The 25,016-nt window shown below is 45.8% G+C and overlaps 2 protein-coding genes across 4 annotated transcripts in view; one reads left to right on the top strand and one right to left on the bottom strand.

Annotated features, from left to right (window-relative positions):
• Tusp (WD40 superfamily protein Tusp) overlaps nucleotides 1-7,170 on the top strand; it is a 222,136-nt gene extending 214,966 nt beyond the window's left edge. The window contains exon 14 of the mRNA XM_077632302.1: nucleotides 1,180-7,170. The gene's annotated coding sequence lies outside the window, so the exon portion shown is untranslated. The remainder of the gene's footprint in view (nucleotides 1-1,179) is intronic.
• A 1,093-nt stretch (nucleotides 7,171-8,263) lies between these two features.
• The window catches only part of LOC144099171 (uncharacterized), a 49,235-nt gene continuing 32,482 nt past the window's right edge, over nucleotides 8,264-25,016 (bottom strand). For 2 of the 3 annotated variants that reach the window (XM_077632300.1, XM_077632298.1), the window contains exons 4-8: nucleotides 18,302-18,550; nucleotides 15,953-16,179; nucleotides 14,722-14,940; nucleotides 12,891-13,720; nucleotides 8,264-12,068 (exon numbers count right to left, since the gene is read on the bottom strand). In XM_077632300.1, the coding sequence (XP_077488426.1) occupies nucleotides 13,496-13,720; nucleotides 14,722-14,940; nucleotides 15,953-16,179; nucleotides 18,302-18,550 (920 nt within the window). In that variant the 3' untranslated portion in view covers nucleotides 8,264-12,068; nucleotides 12,891-13,495. Of the gene's footprint in view, nucleotides 12,069-12,872; nucleotides 13,721-14,721; nucleotides 14,941-15,952; nucleotides 16,180-18,301; nucleotides 18,551-25,016 lie in introns of all 3 variants that reach the window. The other variant, XM_077632299.1, reaches the window with a different exon arrangement.

Below are 25,016 nucleotides of genomic sequence, written 5' to 3'. Positions count from 1 at the left end.
TACTGGGCCATTTCATTTTCCCAAAAACCAATTAATACTATTTTTGGGTAAACCACTAGCAATTTTGAAGGCGAAAGCTTTACTACGCCAGGCAGCGAGCCATTTCGGCTCGTCGCGCACTTCAGCTGTATGCCGTGGCCGACGAACGACCTTGAGCCGCCGTTGCCTAGCCACACCGCAGCCGCGCCTCAACAAAAGGCGCCGCCGTCGACGGCGCTGGCTTCGCCGCTCGCTCCACCAGATGCGCTCCGGTGGGATAGAGGGAGAGGAGGTGTCGCCTCGCGGTTTGGTGTATTGTAACCACCACCTGATACCTGTAACCACCATCTGATACCTGATATCTGATACATGATTTATTATCTGCTGCGGGTCCTTGGGCCCCAGATATTAAACTTATTTTTGGAATATGGCGGAGTGCTTGAAGCACTCTGGCGCGGGTCGGCCCGGTATTGCACTGCCTCCGGGATCTGCCCGGGGCATAATAGCGCGCGCCTTTTCTTTCTATCTTTGCTCTCCTATCGTTTAACTCTCCTATTTTCAACACACGGCAGTGAGCGTGGCTCGGCTTGAGCCAGTAGGCAGGCCCGTGCACTTTCATTTCCTTTCTTCCTATCAGCAGCAGCAAAATAAGAAGAACGAGATATGAATGATAAACAACCGACGCAGAAAAAGGTCAGGAAATCATGATCGCTGAGCTGTCGAATGGAATGGAAATTCCTTATTCAGAAGGGCTATGTTTCGATGCTTTCAGTGTATTTACCGAGGTGTCGGAGCAATAAAACTTCAGTTGTTAGTTCAGCGCCTGTGTGTCGTCTTCCCTTTCTGCGTCCTTCGTGAAGTTTGCGCTGTTTTCATTGTTGTGTATGTAGTCTTTGCCAAAAGTAACCAGGCCGCATGGTTTGCTTCTCCCTCATATAGTGGAGCCCCTACGGCTTCCCTAAAGAAGAAAAGTTATTTGAAGGTGAGAAAAAGGGTTCTTACCTAACAGTGATTTATAGCTTGATGGCTGCGCTACCTGTCTTGCTATACAACTTAGAAGCAAACCGGGCAGCCTGGTTACTTGTGGCAAAGACGGTACCTCTGTAAGAACAGCACGCCAATAAATATTGGCTTACGGGCTCTTTAGTTTCCCTCGTTGCTTGGGCACTAATATCCTCGCTTTCGGCTCTCCTTGCGCAGGTGATGCAGTTCGGCCGCATCGACGGCAACGCCTACACGCTGGATTTCCAGTACCCGTTCAGTGCCCTCCAAGCATTTTCCGTCGCGCTCGCCAATGTGACGCAGCGGCTGAAATGACACGCTGCTCGGTTCAAAGCGGACCGCTGAACATGCTTGTGCCCTTCTAGTCGGCGGGCGGCTGTGCGCTTCTGTCCGCGCGCGTCGGCGGGTGTAAGACCACAGAGGAGAAAGCTCAAACCTGTGCGTGCTGGCGAGGATCTCGACGAAAAGGCCAGAACAGGAGAGACGTCGGCGCAGCTGGGCCACGTACGACCTCGAATGCGACGAGGAAAGGCGAGACTGCCGGCGAGAACACCAGACACCGATGTCAAGGCACCGAAGCAGTCAAAGGGGCGCGAGATGGAAGCCGCAACGCTGGATCGCAAGAGCTGTGAAACCGAAGCTTTCGCTTGAGCGATACTTTCATCTATTCGTTTTTATTTTTGACCATGTGCGTCAGTGCAGTAGTGAATTCTGTTCTACTGCAGCGCATCGTTTGTAGAAGCTTAGTGCCGACCAGTTCGTGCAAGTTTTTTCAGCTTATTCTAGTCACCCAGCAGGGCACAGATTTTGCTCCATTGATATGGGGTGGAAGATAAGGTTTGAACTTTAGTTTGCTCTCTTCATACTTTACCGCGAGGCTAAGAAAGCGACGTGAAATGCGTGAAACGTCAAACCGATGGTGAACATAAAACACTTCCACGAGGTGTTCGATAGATACTGATCGTTACTGATACTTTATCGTTACTGATAAAGTACGCGTAGTCGAGCTTCTAGTCATCGAAAGTGGCCAAAGATGCCACGACTTTGCAACGATGGCAAGCACAGGAAGTTCATCTTGACGCGTTTAGTTTGACATCTACTATAGCATTCATATGATTTACGGTTAATAATGCCTAAATGATAAACTTTAGCTTTCACCACGTGTTATGATTGTAGTCGACATTTTCTGCGAAATGAAAAACAGACAATTCGTAGAAGTGACGCTTTAACTGATATTCACCACATATTAGTGATTTCATCTTGGCGGGTATTTTTTACCAACCACCGAACAACTTTACACATTTAAGAGCGCCACTATAAATGTTCTTTCCACATTCTCAGCACTTATGGGAAGAAGTTTCACTCTGCTATATGCGACGCAGTGAAACACCGTTCTTGTCCGACTTTGGATGTACTGTAAATTGTTTTTAAAAAATTCACTGGTCTAACCAACCGAACAGCTGAAGGCTATAAAAAAAATCCATTGATAACTGGGTGCTCTGCGCAGCCACTTTATGTTAGTGCATGCACTGTTGACCCTCTACTGGCGTTGCGTTGTTTGTAGTACAATGAGCCATAAAAAAGGAAAGACAAGATTCGAGTGTCAAGCCCGGCTCGAAAACGATCAATCAAAACTGCAGTACATCAAAATGAACAAATGCGAAGGCTCTGTTTTGCTGTCTATAGGTACGAAAACAGTGCGAGCACAGGATTCAGAAAATTTTTGCGCGGTAAACACTCATACGAGGAGGTAGTCTGATTTAAAACTGCACTGAAAACTAAGCTGGCGGATTACAGAAAGCTAGTAAGCCCAAGCCAATGTTAATCATCAGAAATCTTTTCTGAGTAAGCCATGGTCTTATTCCCGTTCCTCGGTGAGAGACAATAGAGGCAAGATTTTGCTTCTGTCTTTAACGTGCCCAGTATCAATGCATGTCATTGGTAACGTAAAACACGATATTTAGTGGCGCTCATCACCGAAATACGCTGATGGAAAGAGTTTCCAAACAGCTGTGCTGTTTCGCGCTGTACTGTAAAACGTTCTGGGGTACACAGAGGCACCCCGACGCTTAGTTTTCATAAATCTGGTGTTTTATTTCCTTGAAAAGCAAGCGTGCAAAAGGTGCGAAATTCATAAGGATTGTATGCCTCCCAGGTGCGCGAACGGTGGATCTTAAGCACAGTTTTTTTTTTCGCTAAGAGTATAGCTGCTTTGTAGCAACACTAATCTAGAGAACCCAGCGTTGCAGCAGGCGAGGTTGGCCGGTGATTCTCGAATAGTTGGTTGTCCAGTTGCCTCATCCATGCTGGCGAACTTGGGCTTGAGCGTCTCGAGCGACATTGTTTGGCAGAAGTCATTGGGCGTGACCCCGACTTCTAGCGAGCGTACTAATACTCATACTCTATAACCCATAAAAAGCCTGCATGCATGCTAAGCGAAGAGGCACTCGATTATATATATGTAAAGAAAAAAAAAGAGCTTGCCTAGCGCAAAAGCGAGAGAGAGAGAGTATAACTTGCCAGCCTTTTTTCTATGTGTAAGCAGCCTGTTGCCACCGCGAAGTCAAGGAGAAAAAAAGAAAGGGGGAAAGCTCACCGCATAAGCTTCGCAAGCTTTTCGTGCTTTCTACTGAGTGTTTGTGTTTGGCTCGGTGGACGTTGTGTTTGTCTCTTCTGCCTAACACGGGACTGTGCAATGCTCGCTAGAGAGAGACGACGGTGCGCACAAGTAAGTGTGCGCCCTCTGCCGGAGCAGCGGCGAAGTTCTCCTGTTCTCCAAATGGTGCAATCGCCTCACGCCGTTGTTCAGCTATATTTTCACGCCACGTTGATGGCTTGTTCCGCTGTTTGTTTCCAGGCCTGTTTTCTGTTGTCTATACTTTTGTCAGAACTTGCCTGAGTGCGTGTGGTGTGTGCGTGTGCGTGTGATCGCGTGTGTTTGCGTGCGTGCGTCTGCAGCGTAAACGTACGCTTTTTTGCCACTTGCATGTTCAACGAGTACAACCGCAAAAACAACAACAGCACTCGCTTCCTTTCTTCTCCATCCTTACCCGATTTCAGAGCCTGTAGCAGCATCACAACATATGCCGTATCTAGCTCACGCCACACACTATACTACTGTGCATAATTCTTCTTCCACCAGTGCTGCTCTTCTTGACGGCTCGATCTGTATTCATGCATGCTGGCTGCGTACGGGGCGGAGCTCTGGGAGCAATTTCAGGGCCACTCCAGGGCTTGGAGCACGAAATTGCCGTTTCACTCCAACACTGAGGATTTTCTCAGCTTTGATGAAAGCAAGAGACTGAAAACCAAAAATATTGAGAAGCCGAGGACTACGTTGTGCGAAGGGCCATAAGATTTTACTGTGGCTTACAGCTGCAAAAGGTCTGGGAGGAAAGCGACATTCAGTATCCGTTGGGAAGCTTTGGAGTCGTAGTCATTTAGTGTTCCACTTTGGATCGTGCACCGTGTGTTCATGCTAGCATAATGCGCAAGCATTACTTGGCAGCCAATTCTCATCTCTTTATTTCGGAACAGTACTGAACGCTTCCCCTATAGTAGATCAGTCCAGGCTTTCCCGATCATGGCTTCGGCCGCCACAAGCTGCAGCACTTGTTAGTGTCACGAGGGTATTCGATGTTTTCCCTTCATGACGGCTCTTAAAATCCTGCATATTCTTCAAAAGCAGGCTTGCGCTAAGCAACTGTTAAATTGTTTTTGTGAATGCGGGCACGTTGATGCGTGAATGCAATACTACTCTGGCACTTTGCTTCCGCAAAAAGGATCGCATCATTCCAAGGCACTAGCCGGCTCTCACCTTTATCTCATCCGTGAATGACATTGCGATAAGGTGTCATGCAGAGAAGACAGCAGCGCGTGGGGTGTAGTTAGTTGGTGGGAAGAGCAACCGCGCTATTATTTTACCTGGCATTGTGAAGTGCTTTGAAGCACACTTCGCACTCTTCAGAAATGCATCATTTCACGCTGGCGATTTTTCATCTCCTGATCCCTATTCTCAACCAACCGTCCAGTTATAATGTAACTACCAACATATTAAACGTAGTGGCTGTGTAACCATCACGATTTCTCGCTTTTAATATCGGCACTCACGGATGCCACATTACATCGTATTCAGAATAGCAGCGCTATTAAGGCCTTTACCACGCTTTCAGCGCTTATAAGCCTTCGCAAAAAGTGTTAACTATGTAAGCGGTCATCGGAAGCTTTTTGGACGTAAAATTGCCAGCCATCGAAGCCTGCGCACCATTTTAGCCTGGAGTGGCCCTTTAATAAGGCCCTCATTAAGCAGCATAATAGAGATGCGTAAGAGGGTACGCCTACAAGCGTCCTTTCTCCCATTTACAGGCTGAAAAGGTTCCTTAAAGCTTAGCACAAAGCACGAGCCTGTCTGAACCCATACATTGTTCTCATATATCGCAGCACGCTCTCATTAAAAAAAATGTTTTTCATTTTCCGTTGCACTCCTGCATATTCACTACTCCATTCAAATAGGAGATCTTTTGCCTGTTGTGCTGCCCCTGAACACAGCGGGCTGCCTACTGTGACATTTCTGGATGCACCGCACATATTTTGCTTGAGGTCTGAGCAGTCAATCCCAGTAAATGCAAGCGGTGAATTCAAAGAGTCAGGAATTTCACTACTTTAATAACGGGCGAAAAGTGACGACAGGCGTGGTCGTGGTATCGTAATATTAGATGGCTTTAGAATAATGTTCCCAATTGTGCGAATAAATTGAAATTGCCTCAGTGGAAAGTGAAACCAAACGGAAGAGGGTCCTGTGATCATGCTAGATAGCAGGATAACGACTTTATTGATTCGTGTAGGATGTACTGTGTGGAATGGTTAAGGACATGCCCAAATATTTGTTTTACGATGAATCGCAACATTTGGAAGCCTATTTTAACAAAAGTAATTGAAAACTGCTACCATCCAATGTGCGTGCATGCGAACTCAACACTCGTTTTTGGCATAATAAAAAGGAATATTGTTTTCTTTATTAGCCGCTTTTTTCACATTTTCATTTCATCAGTAAACAACAGAGAGTGGTTTAAATTAGCAGCTACTGGCTTTCTTGAAAAATGTGTCATATTTAACATCCGTGGCAGCAGAGGAAGAGGTTCATGAACATTTTTAACGCATGATGTGGCGTCGAAATGTGTTATAGTCAACCTGAGTCACTGATATCTAGTAAATACCATATGAATAATTTCAGCATTGCAGTAAAAGAGGCCGTACACAGCTTAAGCGGAACGCTGCCGCAGGCCTATGTTAATACATGCATTAAACATCCTTTCACCGTATAGACGCTTAGCGCAGCTCTTGTGAAAACATTGCCATAGTCAGAAGACTACGATCACACGCTCAAATTTTCCCCATTACGTGGGTTCGTTGCTGGAAAGCAAGGATCAGACACACTCAACCACACCGCAGATTTTATCTGTGATTGTAGCTCTTAGTTTAGACAGCCCAAGCAAATGACAGAGCGAAAGTTAAGTCCGTCACTTCTTTGGGAAACGTTTAGCATTGCACGCAAACGAAATATACTGTGTATAGTTTTTGAAAAGAGATATATGTATATTTTCTCAGTTAGCGATGTGAATAGCAGTTCAAGATTCTGTTCATGGCAATGGATGCAAGAATTTAGTAAAGAAAACTGAAAAAAACAGAATTGTGAAAAGTAATTTATGAACAGTGACGCCTAATCTGGAACAATCAGGTACTGTTCCTGTATACTGTTCGGTGCCGATAGATAAAAAGTGCTCATATTTCGTGTTAATGACGTCCTCCTAGTCTGTGTTGGGAACTTTTTTTCTGATCGTTTTCTTTAGAAGTGGAAACTGTCACAAGAGTTTTCATTGACCACAAAAAAAAGAAAGTCTATCACCCCGAAAACCTCTCTTCTACCAGAGCATCAACGTAGCGGCAAGTCGTAAACAGCTGAATGCTAAGATATTTCCCATTTGTTCTAAAAAATGACCACTAGCAAATATGACTCTGCTCGCAAAGTGCATGATGTCAGTTTTAGCACTTGACAATATTACGCGACCTTTGCTCGTACGAACACCACAATGTCCGTGTTTTTGTCGAGCGTGTTTCACTTCTTTCTGTTGTTTCTCACTGCTAATAAAGTGGAGCCGAGCGTTTGCTATTGCTCAACAATGCTGCTAGTGCTTCCTTTTTTTTTTTTGGCGTTGCACTCTGTTTCAGATTGTCATGGCGCCCACAACCTGCAATCACGTGCCTCCAGATCTCATGAAGAATTCATACCACATTCCTACGCTAATTAGCTTGCTTATTATTAGTTTGCAACACTGTATTGTGCTTGACGAAAGGAATTACCAATGAAAAATGTCGGGCAGAAGCGAGTTTCCAGGCGGAGCTGTTCACCTCGTCCGTACTGTCGGACGTCTGAGCAAGACCTACTGCTTCGGCCTTTGAGCCAACAAGTAGTCAAAAGGAGTATAGTGGCACTAGTGAAATTTATATAAAGAACTGTGTTCTTCTTTTGTGTGCATCACACTGACAAGAAAAGGCAAATGTCGGTTCCTGGGTAAACCTCCCTATATTAAGCATGACTTACACATAAGTCCGAAGAAGACTCCAGGATTGCACGGCCACTAAGTTGTGGACCAGAATATTCCCAAGCCGGGCAAAAACCAGACAAAAAAGGCTACCCGCGTAAGGTAGCAATGCGAAGATGTGGGGGCTGAGGTGTAGAGAGAACAAGAAAATTCACAGCGACTCCAGTTACATTATGTGTTGGTGATGCGATAGCACTGGAAGATGTTGATGCTTTTGCCGGAAGTGACGTTAAGTGCCGTCTGGTGACGTCACATGCCTCCAGACAATTGTTGGAGTTTTAATGCTCTGGTGACGGAGAATTTTATGACTGGCGCAATATTTTTTCGTCTTCCTCAGCACTTCTTCCTCCGGTTACGTGTTTCTCCTAGGTCCCCTCCTTTACTAGGGTACCAGTTTTCCTCCGTCATTTATTAAGAACTGTGACATCCGGTTATGGCTAGATGGCGATGAGTGCATGTGTTGCAGGATTGCAGAAAAGGATTAACACCATTGAGAAATAACAGAAGGCTAACGCCAATGCTTACGAAAGTACGCGCCACCCAGACTCTAATGATACCACGAATCTTTCAGAGAGGCTCTTAAATTTATTTATAGAGCACCCCTCAAAAATTCAGAACATGAGAATGTTATACGAAATTGAGTGTACTAAGCATTGCCGTAAATGAGCAGCACGTTTAGGTTTTCCAAAAACTTATTTATTCACATTTGATCAAATGCATGGCACACCCCTTATTATACATTTACACATTGGTATCACGTACACGATTCGCATTCGCGCTTTCATTTAAATTCTGGCTTCCAACTGTTCCAACAATCATCACCGATAACCATGAACTGTTCAGCGCTTAACAGTTTGTGCCCAAGTTAAGGCGTCCAGTGCTTTATATCGGGTAGCTAAATGCACTCCACCTGTTCCGAACATGACGGGTGACGGCTCATTTGCCGTGAATAAAACAACAACTTTATCTCGCTCCGTGCCTCCATTCAGTGAACAGGCAATTGATCGCCGGTGTTGATCACACGATGACCGAGGCAGCAAAACAATCTGCGACTGTAACCTGATGCACAAAAGTAGGCGACTCGCAAATCAATCACATGTATGTGACGATATCCTGCGACTCCAACCTGATGCTGCAAAGCAGGCGCCCCACAGATCAGACACACATATTTGTGACAACATAGGCTTAACATCAAGTTCTCGCATGGCTTTGTTAGCTCAGCGTTCATTTTTGCTCCGAATCTTGCACTTCGTGCGGCTGGAGCAACGCGAATGCATTGACTCGGTGAAGTACGAAAGTACGACCAGGGAAACATCAAAGGTACAACGTCAAGCAATGCGAACACCTACAAAAAATTGTGTCCAGTTTATGAAGCGCACTGTCAGAGACGAATAAAGAGCAAAACGTCCAAGAACTACCATCCCGAACCTTGGGCTCCACCAGAATGTTTTGATAGCGTCAGCGGAAAACCATCAAATAATTCTGGCCCCATCAAATTGAACAAACCATCACTACGCGCTCTTTAATTGAGACGAAAATATCCTTATCCACAAGACAAGAGCAAGAAGTACGTCACTGGGACAGATTAGGCGTGTCAGAACCTGTGTGCAGATATGAAATGATGCTCCTACTGGAGCCACCGTCATCTCACCAATCGCCAGGCACTGCAAACAAGCAGTTACTGCCGGCACTGGCCGTTCTGTCGTAACACAGGGGGCGCCACTGTCGTTCTGCGACGTACCTTTATGCTGTGCAGCTTAAAATGGATGACTAATTCGCATCGTGGAGACAAAATTGTGACAGATTTGGCGCTCATTGTGTCATACAGTGAGATTACGACGCCGCAGGTGCCTACAGAGTCGGAACTGCTGAAATGCATTGCCTGTTTTTTGGGCGATACAAAAACCAAGCGTCGTGATGTTTAAGCAAAAACACGTCTTCAGCACAGTGTAAATTAGTAATAAACTTGATTATATTTGCAAGCGCAAACAACAAAATGTTTACCGCTTCGCAATAGAAGAAACGATATGGGTATGTTCAAGATTTAGGTGAATTAGTGAGCGTTTGAGGCCCGAACCAGTGATGTATTTTAGAGGCTGAAGAACGAAAAAATGAATTAAATTAATAAAAAAGAATGACCGACGCTTCTGCGTTAATTGTTATACTATCGTCAAGATATAATAACAAACAAACCCTGCTAAAATAAAATTATGAAAATACTGTTGCTTAAGGCCTAGCCATTTTAGCAGAAAGCTCGGCCTGCACGAGGATTTCAATGTGATATAGTTCTCCGATTACACTACTCATTGGGGCCGCTCTAGAAACTGGAGTAATGCACGGGTACCCACACGTCACGTCGCAACCTTTCAATGTTTAGATCAAGGCGTTAGATTTGGGAAAATAAATGTCATTCATTGAGTCCACTTGCTCTAGAGAACTACATACATCTTGGATATTAGTTCCGAAAAGCAAAATACTTCACTTTCTATCCCAAATTACTATTTCAAAGATCGTCAAGCACTCAACTGTGCATAAAATATATAAGGGATTGCAGCATTTGCAAAAATCTTTGAAAGCATTCCGTGCAAGTGTGACGAAGCTCCCTGCACGAAACCCGGTATTCAATGTTCTGAAGACTGATACGGAGGTTAGGAAGGTGATTTCGTGCTTTACTAGGCTACATATGACCTAGCAAAGCAACAAAACAAATATAGAGGGGAGGGGGGGGGGGGGGGGGAGCCGCCATGCACAAAAAATCCTTTGATTAAAAGTTATCGAAATGAATCGCAGGGTCAATGGTTCAATATCTGCTGATTGCAGTCAGCTGCTCCCCACTTCCAACGTGCTAATCTTCAAAAGACTTGCAAATCCTGGCATGGACGTCGTGCTTAAGTTTTACGGCCGATGTAATGAGAGGAGCCACTGCTTGAAATGAAATCTGCAGTAAATTTTGTGCACACCTCTTTTCAAGCCTCTGTGTCGTATCGTACTACCTCAACTTGGAGCTAGTTTCCTTCAAGTCACCTTCGCCAAAGCAAAACTGATGTCGCTCTGACGCTAGACCCAGTAGATGATGGTAGAGGAACAATTGCGCCCCGTTTATTCGACACTGACGATTTTAACTTTTCCTCTTGATAACTTGTGCTTTGGAGCTACGTTTTGTATCATGATAACCATAACAAAGTCTGGTGGCGGCTCCGAGCCTAAGAGTGAAAGAGTAATGTGAAAGAGTACACTTTTCAGCACCGTTTCATTATAATGCCAATGTAGTACAAAAAAAAAAACAGAACCACCTAGCACAACCTGTCTTTTATTAGAAGGGAGGTCGGCTTTATCCGAATATTACTATGTGTCTTCTTACAGCCGTTGTAGTTAGATGCTTAGGCTGGAGATTTTTTTATTGGCTAAATTGTGGAGGAGTCTGGCACTCCACATCAGCAGAAATATTATGAGATCTCCTTTAACTCCTTCACTATGAACTGCAATGCTCCTTTAGCTGAACTTCCGAAAAGTCCTGAACGAGGGATATACAGGGCGATTTTTTTTAACCTTTACAGATTTTCGTTTTCAAAACAATCAGGGATACGTCGGTGCGATCTGTTGAGCTGGATTGTGCAGCAAGGAAGCATTATGTAACTGATATGAATCAATAATTAGACGATCAATTACCTGAAATTAACTAATAAACTTCTTTATTTTGATTTCCAGGGGCAAAGTTTTGTTGCAGAATTGACGGCCGTCAACACCGAAGATGAGTTCTGTTTATTTCTCGATCGGCAATGTGGTTCGAAATATCTGATGTCAAAACTACGCATTTGAAATCTTGCTGTGTTGGCTTTCCCGCATCACCTATTTATGAAATGGCGTTACTGCGCGTTGTTGTTGTTGCCTCAAATACGATAGCACATACCCAAGGGGGAGGGGGGGGGGGGGGCGATTGGCCATGGTTTGGTGCAGATCCAAACAGAAAAAATCTCATCCAGGTTTATCTCAAGCGGCTCATAAATAGAGGACTCTGGGAGAAAAAGGAAATCACGAATTTTGAGAGAGCTTGAGGAAATCGGAATGAAAATCGATGATCACCACCAAAATCAAGCTAACTTCTACATCATCAAATACACCATCTGTTCCTGTATTTGATGCGTAAGAAGTGCCAGAGACATCATTTTATAAATATGCAAAATGGCCAAGACAGCTCAACGAGTTTTCAAATGGATATTTTTGACGTCTCATATATAGAAACACATTGGCGATTAAGAAAATTTAAAAACACAGCTCACCTTCGATATTGACTGTCACCAATTTCGGATAAACTTTTTCTATGGAATCAATAAATAAAAACGTTTATAAGTTAAATTTAGTTATTTAGTCATCAGGTTATTGATCTAAATGAGGTACAGGGTCGTCCAAAATAGGTTCGAACACGGCGAAGCGTGGCCGGGCTCAGCGGAGCGTCAGAGCATCCGGCGTGGCCGCGCATCGAAGCTACGCGGCGCAGGCGAAGAGGAGACTGGAGGCGGTGCTTCGTGTCGTCTGCTACAGTGCGGGTGAGCAGCGTTCTTGCTTTGCTAGGAAGCGCACCTAAACGAACGCCCTGTGAATGCGTTGCGGGAAAGCGCACTTCACTCACAGCAGTGCATTGTTGGTTTCACGCACAACTCAGCGGCCTGTGTACTCATTGACGTGATCTCGGGTAAATGCTGGCGTTGTTTCATGTTTCTCTCTTCTAGTTTGGATTGCTTTATGTCGTCAAACATCCCAAACCGATTCATGATATGAGAGGCGTCGACGTAGTGGAGGGCTTCAGATTATTTTGACCCCCGGCGATTCTTACCATGCGCTGATGTAGCTCATTAGATCGCCGTCTTTCGTTTCGCCTCCATCAAAACTGGGCCGCAGCAGCTGAGATCGAACTTGGTTCCACCAATTGAGTAGTTGTGGGCTCCACATAGAGTAGGGACGTTTGACGACATAAGCCAATCCACAATAGAAGTGAGAAACATGAAACAACGCCGGCATTTAACCGAGATCGCGTCACTGAGAACACAGGCCGCTGAGTTGTAGTGCGTGGAACCAACAACAATGCACTGCACTGAGTTAAGTGCGCTTTCCCGCAACGCAATCACAGCGCGTTCGTTTAGGTGCGCTTCCTAGCAAAGCAAGTACTGTGCTCATCCGCACTGTAGCAGACGACACGAAGCACCGCCTCCAGTCTCCTCTGCGCCTGCGCCGCGTAGCTTCTATGCGCTGCCACGCCGGATGCGCTGACGCACCTCGGATCCCGGCAACGCTTCGCCGTGTTTGCACATATTTTAGACGACCCTGTACATAATGTCAGCCTTGCTGTACAATCCAGGTCAAGAGACCGCGCCGACGCATCTTTCCCGGTTTTTAAAATAAAAATCTGTAAATGTTTTAAAAAATCACCCTGTACGTAAAACTGCATGAACTACGGTTACTTTGGCTACTCTTTCTGCCAGCGCCATTAAACAGAGCTGTCGGTGACAACCACATTATAACATGATCATGCTCTCTTCAACTTATAACGAATTTTAGCATGCACAGTTAGGCGTTTGGTAGTGACATAGTCCTAATTCGCGAGCACTGAATGACATGTGTCGAAAGCAACGGAACATTTTCTGCAAAACATCATGCGCGTAAATTTCAGCTTTCGGTCTTTGTTATCATCTTGAACGATGCGCTCCCTCTACCTCAAGCGTATACCCCAAAAGCCACCTTTGGTAAACACCTTTTTATTGATATGGTGCGTGAGGTGTAACGAAAGCTTGAGAACACGTTCTCTACCTTGAGAAAAGGATCAGGTAACCGTGGGGAACTATAAACCTTCAACTCAACAGGAAGAGATTCGGATTCTCGCATCGGCGGCGCTGATCTGGGTCCTCGGTCACTTTTTACGGCTCGCGCCAAAGGTCCTCCTGGTCCGGCTGGGCCATCAGTCCTGCGAGCGCGTATAGCCTGTTGACGTCAGTCTGGTCCTGCGCCCGCTGCTGTCGGCGGCGCTGTCTGAGGACGCGGCCCCAGTGGTCGGCTCCCACGTTTCGCTTCTGAGGCGTCGGAGGCATCACCAGGTACCGGTAGTCCTGGGGGTAGAAGGTGCCGTGCGAGCGCCGCGCCACCTGCGGGCGATGACGGCGTTAACGCGGACGAACATGCAAGCGGAAAAAGGCACCAAACATTCTTTCAAGTTAGGATCGAAACAACGCGCTCGGGTCGGGGCAAACTAGTGCCATCGCTGTTTACAATCACGTAAAAACGCCCGGAACCCTTTTAAATCCTTCCGCACACCTTTTTAAAGAATGTGCTCGAAAAAATAGAGCCGGTTTGTCAAGGTACCCTTCACGACAAGCCCTGAGCGTACATTTGCAACGTGTTGAGTGCTCTAAGCCAACAGCTCAAAGAGGGACACACGTGAGAGGGCGCCACATCTGTTTGCAACAGTGAGATCCATAGATTAAAAGAAACGCGTTAGAAAAGATGTGTGTTTGGCCTTCTGTGTTTGTAGAAGCCTTCATATTTTTTTTTTGTTTCCATGCTGTTCTGAATTCTTCAACGGGTTCTGGTTGTCAGTGATGTAGTACAAGGTGTCCACAGATTTAAAACGAATGACGGAAAGCGTGGCTTGGACTGCCGCCAGCGCTGCGAAGCGACAGTCATCGGGTGCGAGATAATGTTGTCGGTATGTTTACGGCAGCTGACGATAGATGGTGCGGAGCTCGCTTTGACTGCTTTTTCGCCTGCGCGCTTTTCTCGCAGACAGCGCGCTCGATACGGGGCCGTTTGTCCGCGTTTTGCTTGCCGACGCTCCCTCGCACCCCCGGGCAGCGCGTTGCAGTCAGGCACGGGCGAAAACGCAGTCAGAGAGAGCTGCGCACAAGCTATCGTCAGCCGCCGTAAAAGTACCGACAGCATTATCTCGCACCCGATGATTTTCGCTTCGGGGCGCTGTGGGCAGTCCAAGCCGCGCTTTCCGTCATTCGTGTTAAGTCTGCGGGTGCCTGAACTTTGGCGTGTCAGGGCGACAGAACACGCTAAGCGGCACATTGTAGGCTTAACTGTGCGAAGAAAAAAAATTTCCCCACGAAAGCACATTGTGGCGCCAGGACGGGTACACTCGTACCTGGAACCAATCCGGCAAGGCCTCGGGCTGTTCATCCTCGAATGTTGGACGTCCTGTCCTCGGCACCGGAACGAGTTGTTCCTGGTCAGCTAGGGCGGCCAGTGCTACCAGTGCTCGAGCGCGCTCTTCGTTGTTCATAGCTCCCAGCTCATTGAGGTACTGTTCCAAGGGGCTCTCCGGCTCAGGGGGATTCAAGGTGATGCGAGACACGGGAGGCACCTGGCGAGTTTGCATTTTGAATGAAAAAAAACAGCAGTTGTAAGAGACGTAGAGGATTTCTAAGGAATGTGTAAATACACCTATATCAAATATATCCCGCGATGGTAAAGCGCTGTCGGCGCACGCGTCTTGCCAGTTTGAAACCTTTAGGGCCTCAAAACGACAATGTTCTCTTGTGATGTACAGAGCTTCAGCTGACTGCGCTGTAATAATATGTGGCATAGGATAGTGCTTTACGCGATGAAAGGCATTTTTACCGATGTATCCTTGTTTTTCCTAAGAGATACCTGCTAAAGCTTGATACCTGCACTCCGAATTAAGCTACCAGCCTCATGAAACAAAATTTAACATAGAGTGGACGTTCAGGACTTGTGTTGTTTAGGCCCGTAATAATGCACTCGGTCGTGTATCGAAGGTCACAGTGATATTCTTAATCATTGCATCGTCAGGGCAGAATTACTTGCGTCTGGTCAAGCGCATTCGTGCTACAAGGAGTCAGCTTAAGGAATAAAATGAGCGATAGCAAGAATTCTATAACAAAAGACAAATCAGTACATTTTTCTGCCTTATTATTATGATTAAAAAGTTTATAAATAAGGTTTAAGAATCGCGTACCATTGCACGTAGCACTATTGCGCCGAAGTTCCTTTCGATTATAGAGTACGCCGTCTTGTTATCGGAACTGTACCTTCAAGGACAACAAACAGACAAAATGTCATCGTTGAGGTTTCTGAGTATGGAAGTTTTTCTCCAGTTAAAGTGTTTAAAAGGAATAGTGTGTAACGGGACCTCTTAAAGCTTCAGCAAAGTTCACTGTTCCCTTACGCGTTTGTGTGGAAAAAAGGTCTTGCTTGCAACTTCAAGGCATTTTGGAATGACCATGTGACTATAGAGTGTAGATTCAGTGCCGGCCCTTAACGAAGAACAATCATGATAGTAGTTGTCATGCGTGTATGCAAGCGTTCACGCGAGAAACCTTAAAAGCAGTAGGAGGGAGTGGTGGCGAGCGCACCTCTTGTTCGGCAAAGAGCGGGTACGGCTCCTGCTTGGCCATCTGGGTGAGGAAGAAGAGCAGGTCGTCCATGTTGGCGTCCCGCTTGAGGCGCAGCGCGCGCCGGTGAAGCCGCCGGTTCCTCAGGAGCTCCTCCAGACTGTTCCGCAGGTTCCGCTTGCGCCGCAACACGCCACTAGCCATGCCGCCCACGTCGCCGTAGTCGTACAGCGAATAGTCCAGCTCACCTGAGAAGGAGCACCGCTATTACGTTTTGCTGGCAGTATTAGACATAATTCTGGTGTGATCTATTTATTTATTTATTTATATATACAAAATACCCCTAAAGGCCCTCAATTTGAGGCTATTACATAGAGGGGCGGGGGCGGTACAGGCAAGTAATCAAAATAAATAAATAAATAAGCCAAAACTTCAAGAAACTGCAAACAAAAAACAGATAAAAGCATATATATCCTTGGAATAAAAATACAAAACCGACATAATTAAACATTGAAGTATAGATGGAAAGAAACAGAAGAATTAACAGAGCAGCAGACAGTAAAGTTAATAGAAGTTCTACAATGACTATCCACAACGGCATGAAAATAAAACAACGAGAATCATCAATAACAGAAATAAAAGACAAAAACCTAATGCACTGGTAAGTTAACAATGTACTAAAAGATGTTATGCAGAAGTAGTGGCAGATATTAGTTTATAAAATTTCTCCGGATCAGTGGTGGTAGCACTGCGCTTCTGTGCTTATTCACTACGAAAGCGAAACGGCAGCTGCTTTTGAAGAACACTGACTGCTTTCAAGTGCGCTCCCCGTGAAAACAGCATCAACTCGCAATTTGATTTGTAATAAGACCGATGTGGAAGAGAGAAAAGTGAGGAAGGGTAAGTTTACTAGAAGCAGCCATAAAGTATGAAACTGACGCTAGCGCACTTTATTGCGCGCTGGAATGAACAACTACAAATATAAAAGGCAGAGGTGATGAACTTCAATCACATTTTCACTCGGCTCACTTGTGTGCATTCGGTTAAGAGTTTTATTGCGGTTGTTGAGCTGAAGTGAGCATTCTGGACGTCCTTATCGGACTTTGTACCCGCCAGAGGCCAACTGCTGAAGTAGTGCAAGGCGAATGGAGCATGTAGCGGTATACCGGCAAAGTCAACGGAAATTAAAATGCGTATGAAGCATCTGCTGCACCACAGTCGACTTAGTGTGACCTCGAACGCACCAAGCCGACTACAGTGCGATTCGCTCAACATGAACATTGAATACGTCATCATACATAATGCATAAGCCCTGTGCTTCCATATGTTGCTTATTCGTTTTTTTAATGTATTAGGTATTTGTGGCCTTTGTTTTGTTTTCTTGATTTCTGTGTGTCTACCCTGCAAAAAAATTTTCCTGAGATTGCAGAATGAATAAATATGTAATAAATAAATTGCACTTGCTAACGCACCCTGGTCTGATCCAAAAAAAAAAATGCGCGGGAAGAAAGACGCCTCTCAGTTTCAACATTTGTCCTAAACCGGCTCTGAGGAAGGGGCCTGTTTATGCGGCTCAAGAATGCTAGCTTTTCACCCGGCTTGGTTTGATTGGCTGCAAACGTTCAGATTCTTTCTTTTAAATTTCAGCGTGCGTTCATTTTTTCGGCAATAACTGTCGGAGAAAAGTGCTTGAGAAAAAAGAACACTTGTAGTACCTGATACAACTCTATGCGACTCTGTAAACAGATTCTGCTCATAAATCGGTTCCTTCTCCACAAAAGGTAGAAATAAACCATGTTTTTCTTATTAAACTGCACATTCGCTTTTCCACTTCCTGGCTTACCGACCCTCCCGTAGGTTAATTTCGCTTTGAGCGGAGTTGTTGAAAGGGAGAACAATTTACCTGGAATAAATAGGCGTATGGTTTATGGGGTTTAACGCCCCAAAGCGCCTCAGGCTATAAGGGACGCCGAAGTGAAGGGGCCCGGGAATCTCGACCACCTGGGATTCTTTAACGAGCACTGACGTCGCACGGTACAGGGGCCTCTAGAATTTCGCCTTCACCGAAATTAGACTACCACGGCCAGGATCGAACCCGCGTATTTCGAGTCAGCAGCCGAGTGCCATAACCACTCAGCCACCGCGTCGGCACCTGCAATAAATACGGTGAGCACGTAGGATGACCATTTTTCTTACGAGGGGAGAAAATCAAGTAATGCCCTTTGTCATTACTAAGATCAGCTACTGAGAACGGACGCTCTAAGCGGGCGCCAAATCGTCAGCCGTGGTTTGCCCGGATCTCTTCTTCCCTGGGGTTCCCAAAATCCCGGCGCCCCTAAACCTTATCGAATAGCACTCGTGGGTGCATACCGCCGTTGTCAGGCTGGCCGGGTGCCCTCTCGTCATTGTCGCTGCCTGCAGCGCCGGCCGTCGATACTCCGGTGTCGTCGGCGTAGTCGTAGTAGTCGAACTTGCCCGCCTGAGCACCGGCCGCTGTGCCCAGCAGTTCGCCAGCCGCCTGCTGCTCAGGCTGCTCTCCGTCGGCGGTCGCCGCGACACTCGGCTCTGGCACTTCGTCCTCCGAAAGTGGCGCTGCGGCATCGGCACCCGTGCGGCCAGCTGCGTAGGTATCGGTAGACAAACACAGTTTCACGCTTGTTGAAAAGCGCCTGTAGTTGTGCAGCAGATGTGCGAACGCGATAACCCACGAGAAGATACACAAATGCGCTAAGATGCCAACTACAACAAAAGCTCGAAGTTTCTCCAACATCCTTTCGGTGTCAACGGAACAAAAGCAGGCTCGTAATGGCTATCACCGAAGTTAGGAATGCGTGCGCCAGAGCGCTTGTGTAGCACTAAGGATGCCGTCCTCACTGTGTCTATTGTAAGGAATCGGTATAGATCATGGGACTCTGGGGCAAGAGTTTGGAGGGGACAAGGGGGCATGGTGCACTATAAATTGAATTTGTTCATAAAAAGAAAAAGCAGTTCATATATGGACTTATTCACGGTGTTCGCGTTTTAATAGCTGCATTTTTGCCTTTTACTTTATAAGCGCAATCTCCGGTAATTTACCGTCCATAGTATGGGATAAACGTCAGTAAGTTTCTGAAATTGCTTTTACACGGTATGGTATGACAATGTGATATGATGTGCTGTGATATGGTAAGGTATGGTGTGGTATGATATCGTACAGTATGGTACTGTACTGTATGGTATGGTATGGTATGGTATGGTATGGTATGGTATGGTATGGTATGGTATGGTATGGTATGGTATGGTATGGTATGGGGCGTTTATCATCCCACGGCTGGGCCGGAACGGACTTATCGGTCACTCTTGGAGAGGGCGGTTGGAGGGCGGTTTCATTTCTCCCATACATTTCCACTTTTTGCGTCGCTTAGGGAGGGGGGTGTCCGTCTCTTTCCACGTTCGGCACATGGGCTGAAAGAAGTGCCGTCACGATGTAGAAAGTTTAATTTAGATTTTGATGTTCGCTAGGGGTACTTAACGATCTAGTGTAATTTGGAAAAAAAAGACATTTTTACGTTGCGTAACCATTCGATAATATGCGTCAGCAAACAGCGTTGCCGAGGGTCGCATGTCAAGCCTGCGTTTAGTGAGTGTCGTCAAACTTGTTTATTACCCATGGAAAACTAAGTTTCGAAAAATATTTCCTAATGCATTGTAACAAGAGCTCTTGCTCTTCAGCAGCAGCGGTAATAGTGCCGGGAACTTCCTTAAGCTACCGCTTTGGGCTGAAGCATAAGACGCCTTCCACGGCAACTGAATTGGACGGAATACGACAGGCCGTCTGCTAGGTTGTTCAGCAGACTGCAAAGCATTGTGCCATATATTTCAACTCAAGATCTGCATTAAAGCTCATAGGAGCTAAAACCATGCAAGCAGCTAGACGACGACAATGTGCGGTTGCTTGAGAAAAAGCTTCAGTTGATACTCGGCCACTGCGGGAAATGAAGGCGCTGCTGCTGGAGCTAGGCTGGCTAATGCTGATGGGGTTTCCATCAGAGTAGCGTTCACGATAGTAGATCTTCCAACTTTGCTGGCGCATTCCATGCAAGCAGCCATGCAATTGCACTGAAACCACAGGACAGTATCTCTATGTTTGATGCAGGTTTACGATTTCACAGTCCAGTTAAGGTCCTCGCCAAGGAAACTTTTACCTTCGGTTATGTACACCAAATGGTTCCTCCAACCTCCCCAAGATCACAAAATTCTAGCAAGCCCGAAGAGCAATCACTGCAATATCGTCGTCATCATCCCCAACAACCTAACTGCGCCCACTGCAGAACAAAGGTCTCTCCCATACCGTGTCCCCGCAAAGCTATTAATCTCATTCAGCCATCCAACTTTCTGGCTTCCCCCGTTGCATTTGCCTTCTCTTGGAATCCTCTCCGTTACCCTTAAAGGCCAGCGGTTATCTTGCATGGAAGCCCATTTCTGAACACTGTGTAAGGGATATGCGAGTCTGTGTGTGCAAGACACGCACCACGTGTTCTATGCATTTATCTGCATTACAATCTGCGCGAGAAACGAGTGGCAGCCAGTGTGTCGCGAACGTACATCTCATTGTATTATATCATCAACATATTCCATTTGCACTATACTTCATTCTTTCCTACTCTTCCCCCTTCCGCCTTTAGAGTAGCGGATCAGGGTCATGTTTCCGCCGGCCGATCTCTCCGCCTTTCCTCTCATTGAACCTTACTCTCTCTCTCAACGTGACACAAGAAAGAAGGTCACCATTAGTTAACAGCAGTTAGACTATAAGCCCATAGTTAATCTGGGAGTATTTACTAAAAGCCAAGAGCGAAAGGGGAACTACTAACGTAAAAAAAAAATTACCGGGGGCACTTAAACACTTTACGCGGCAGTTATGCGAAAGCACGGCAGTTTTACTGCAATGCAGTTCTATCGCATTGCAGTACTAGAATGGAAATTTCTAGCCACGTTCAAATGGTCCAGGAAACTGGCAACTGTCGCACCAGAAACATAGAAGTAACAAGGAGAATGAGGAAAAAATAGCACTCCGATTTCACCCATGTCTAACGGCCCAACATTCGATAACATCCGCGGGCAAAAAATACTTCCGAAAGCGCGATATGACGCAGTAATGCAGAAACTGCCTGCAATAGGTTGCTCAGATTGCTGTCCAGGACCTGTGTTCAGTGGAGATCGCGTAGAGACACTCAGCAATAAGCATCCTGTGGAATGAAACAGAAACACCAGGTTTTGCCCAGTTCTTAGTTTTTACGAAGCAATTTTGTTTTCCACCAGCACTTTTTCTGCTGTCCACTTTTTCGGCTCAATACCGGGTTTATATATGCAGTTTTCATTCGTACTGGGCTACTTTCTGCCCACAGGATAATTCCCACAGAAATGTTCATTGACTACTACCGGCAAGAACTGTTTAGAAGGCATAAAAAAAATGACCTCATCCAGCTTTTCAACTACATGCGCTTGCATACTGCATGTACTGGCGCCCGCCTTTACACTGTTCATTTTACAACTTCTGGTTGGAAGTCAATGTTTAGGTCAAGTGCTGTTTCGGTGAAACATCGAAAACATTGCGAAGCAAAATGACCGCAGTTTGCTTCATTTCTGTGTCCATCATGCCACACCACACACACACACACACACACACACACACACACACACCACACACACACACACACACACACACACACACACACACACACACACACACACACACACACACACACACACACACACACACACACACACACACACACACACACACACACACACACACACACACACACACACACACACACACACACACACACACACACACACACACACACACACACACACAACACACACACACACACACACACACACACACACACACACACACACACACACACACACACACACACACACACACACACACACACACACACACACACACACACACACACACACACACACACACACACACACACACACACACACACACACACACACACACACACACACACAACACACACACACACACACACACACACACACACACACACACACACACACACACACACACACACACACACACACACACACACACACACACACACACACACACACACACACACACACACACACACACTACACACACACACACACACACACACACACACACACACACACACACACACACACACACACACACACACCACACACACACACACACACACACACACACACACACACACACACACACACACACACACACACACACACACACAACACACACACACACACACACACACACACACACACACACACACACACACATCACACACACACACACACACACCACACACACACACACACACACAACCACACACACACACACAACACACACACACACACACACACACACACACCACACACACACACACACACACACACACACACACACACACACACACACACACACACACACACACACACACACCACACACACACACACACACGCGCGCGCGCGCGCGCGCGATTACAACGCGACAGCAACCCAACTACAGCAAAAACCCACAGCAGCAAGATCAACGCTGAGTGCCAACCTCCTACGAAGAAAAAGAAAACTTCCACAGCAGGCTCCTTCAAGCAGCCAGAGGGGGCTAGAAACTTATGACCGTAGTGGCGGCGACAAGCGTGGGCTGAGTGCGTCCAATCCGCTTTGGACGATGGATGAGCGGAAATGACCCCGGTGTTGTAACGAGTCTCTGAGCTCGCGATGCCCGGATTCCTGGCTCTAAATGATGCAAGGCGCGCCCGGATCGTAGTGGGCTCTAAACCACAAACGAGCTGCCTAATATTTAGTTTCTCCTCCGCCCATGCACTCACCCTGCACGCAATGGGCTCCCTCCCGCCACCGTGCCGCTGACATTAATTTTGCTGGAATCATTTATTCAGTACACTACCACCCAGTGACAAAAATTGTAACAAAGCGCATGAGCAAGGCAAACATCGCAAAGTAACACTAGAAAGTAAACTTGAAACGTAATAACAGAGCAGCGCTACTGTGGAATAATGACATTATAGCAGTAATTGTGCGACTCCGTCTATGTGTCTCTATGACCCGAACTGTCGCAAAGCGGGTGCAGAGAACTAAACTAAACATAACTTCACCTGGGGAAAACCTAGGCGTGCCAATGGAATTATATGGCGTCAGTGAGCTAACCCCTTCGCAAAAAAGACAGAACTGCGCGAAAAAGATGGAGGTAGACGGGCGGAATCTCATTATGTTCGAAAGGGTTTCCAGTTGCAATCTGTCTGGTTTTGAGATTTCAAAGCTTAACTTATTTGGTAAATTCAATTTGGCAAAAACCTCTTAACCTGGAATGTTATTCATATACTACAAAGTTGGCCTGATAAATTGACGTGGTTGAATTTTTAAAGACAGAGAACTGCAGCAGAGCAATGCCCTCTTTCCTTATTACAACACTCTTCACACGCGTAGCCACAGCGGCTAATCAACTTATTGCAGGGGATTTGGAATAGAGTATGTCATTTAGCAGAGTATGTGATTTAGAAAGTGAAACTAATTTCGTGCGCGCACTGCACATTTAGGTCTTTCAGTCGTACTATGAAGCCCGGTAATCTCGGTTATAGTACTGAGCTGAGGTTCATTAGTACACACAGTCTAACCATAAGACCAGAGTTATTTGCTCAGGCTTCTTTTATAAGGCAATGCGAAAAGGCAGGTGACACGAGCTTATAACATAAAATAGGTTGTTATTTAGCCTGATTTTCACGTGTAAAGTTAGGTGCTACTGGCGGACTTTGTTCATTGAACGATGCAATCGACGTTAGTACAGGTCTCTGGCTTACTGTATACCTTGCTGTGGTCCATAGTAGTTGACAGTGCACTAGTTTGCCTGTTCACGTTACCCCCATTTATGAGAATAGTGCAGTGGTGAAGTGGCTTCTTTATCTTTGTTTTTCACTGATCTCCCAGGTAACTTATTATCCCTCTGGAATAAGTTAAAAGCCGAACTCTTTATAATACAGTAAACACAAACGCTGTTTTCCGTTTCCCTGTTAATCGTGCGCAACGGGTGCAGTCATTCTGTACCAAGTGCGCGTGAGCAAGTGGAGTTCTGCGCTTTATTAATTTCTTGAGCAATAATATGTAACATATATTGTATTATAGCACTCCGTTTCGATTCACACCGACAACACGCCCTCATGCAAGGCTATATTTCTTTGACGCTGTTTTAGTTTATTTCTGTTGTGTGGCAAACATGTAGAAAGAGTCAAACAAAGTGGCCAACTCATCTCGCTCTTAGGGTAGGGCAGGACAAGGAACGAATTCCGAAAACATAGCCTATCTTGCACAAAGAAAGTAAGGACACCCCTAGAAACTAAAATGAAGACACGGCCTACGACTGTGTGGCCAGGAAAATGAAGTGACAGGCGCTTTCAAGAAATCTGATTTAATGCGGGCAATATTTTGCTGGTAGGGGTTCTACTTGTTTATAGAACATAAAGAGAGATTATAGACAAAGAGCTGTCGGACCTGCGGCCTTCAAAAATTAATTTGCGGATGGTAATGCGAACAGCCGGCGTTAAGAAATACCGTATTTGTTTTTTACAGTCCATGCCCAGTGTCCAGGTTTTTTTGTATTATTTGTTTACAACGCAACGTTCATCTAATGCCCGACACCAAGGTCTTTGAGGTTCTTAAAATAAATAAATAAATAAATAAATAGTTGCAAGGCTAAATTTGGGCTGAAAAGAATTACTTTATTGTCTGCAGCCGGTAGATATCCTGCAACAGCCAAGCTTGCAGCCATCGTACAATAATGCACGTGAACGCACATCGCAAGTACCACAAAGCCTCGTAATGCAATAAGCGTTTCGAATTTAATGAGAAATTCAGCGATATTGAAAGCGAAATACCGTATAATCCACACCTATAGATAATCCTCAAAGCGCTGGATTTTAACTTTTAAATAAGTACAGCCGGTGGACTGTACACCGAAAAATACCGTTTACTTTTGTTACCGTTGGCAGTCCGGACTTCGCTAAGTTTTGACGA

The sequence above is a fragment of the Amblyomma americanum genome, chromosome 7 (assembly GCF_052857255.1).
Source record: "Amblyomma americanum isolate KBUSLIRL-KWMA chromosome 7, ASM5285725v1, whole genome shotgun sequence".
Classification (NCBI taxonomy): domain Eukaryota; kingdom Metazoa; phylum Arthropoda; class Arachnida; order Ixodida; family Ixodidae; genus Amblyomma; species Amblyomma americanum.
This window is presented reverse-complemented; position numbering and strand designations above follow the sequence as displayed.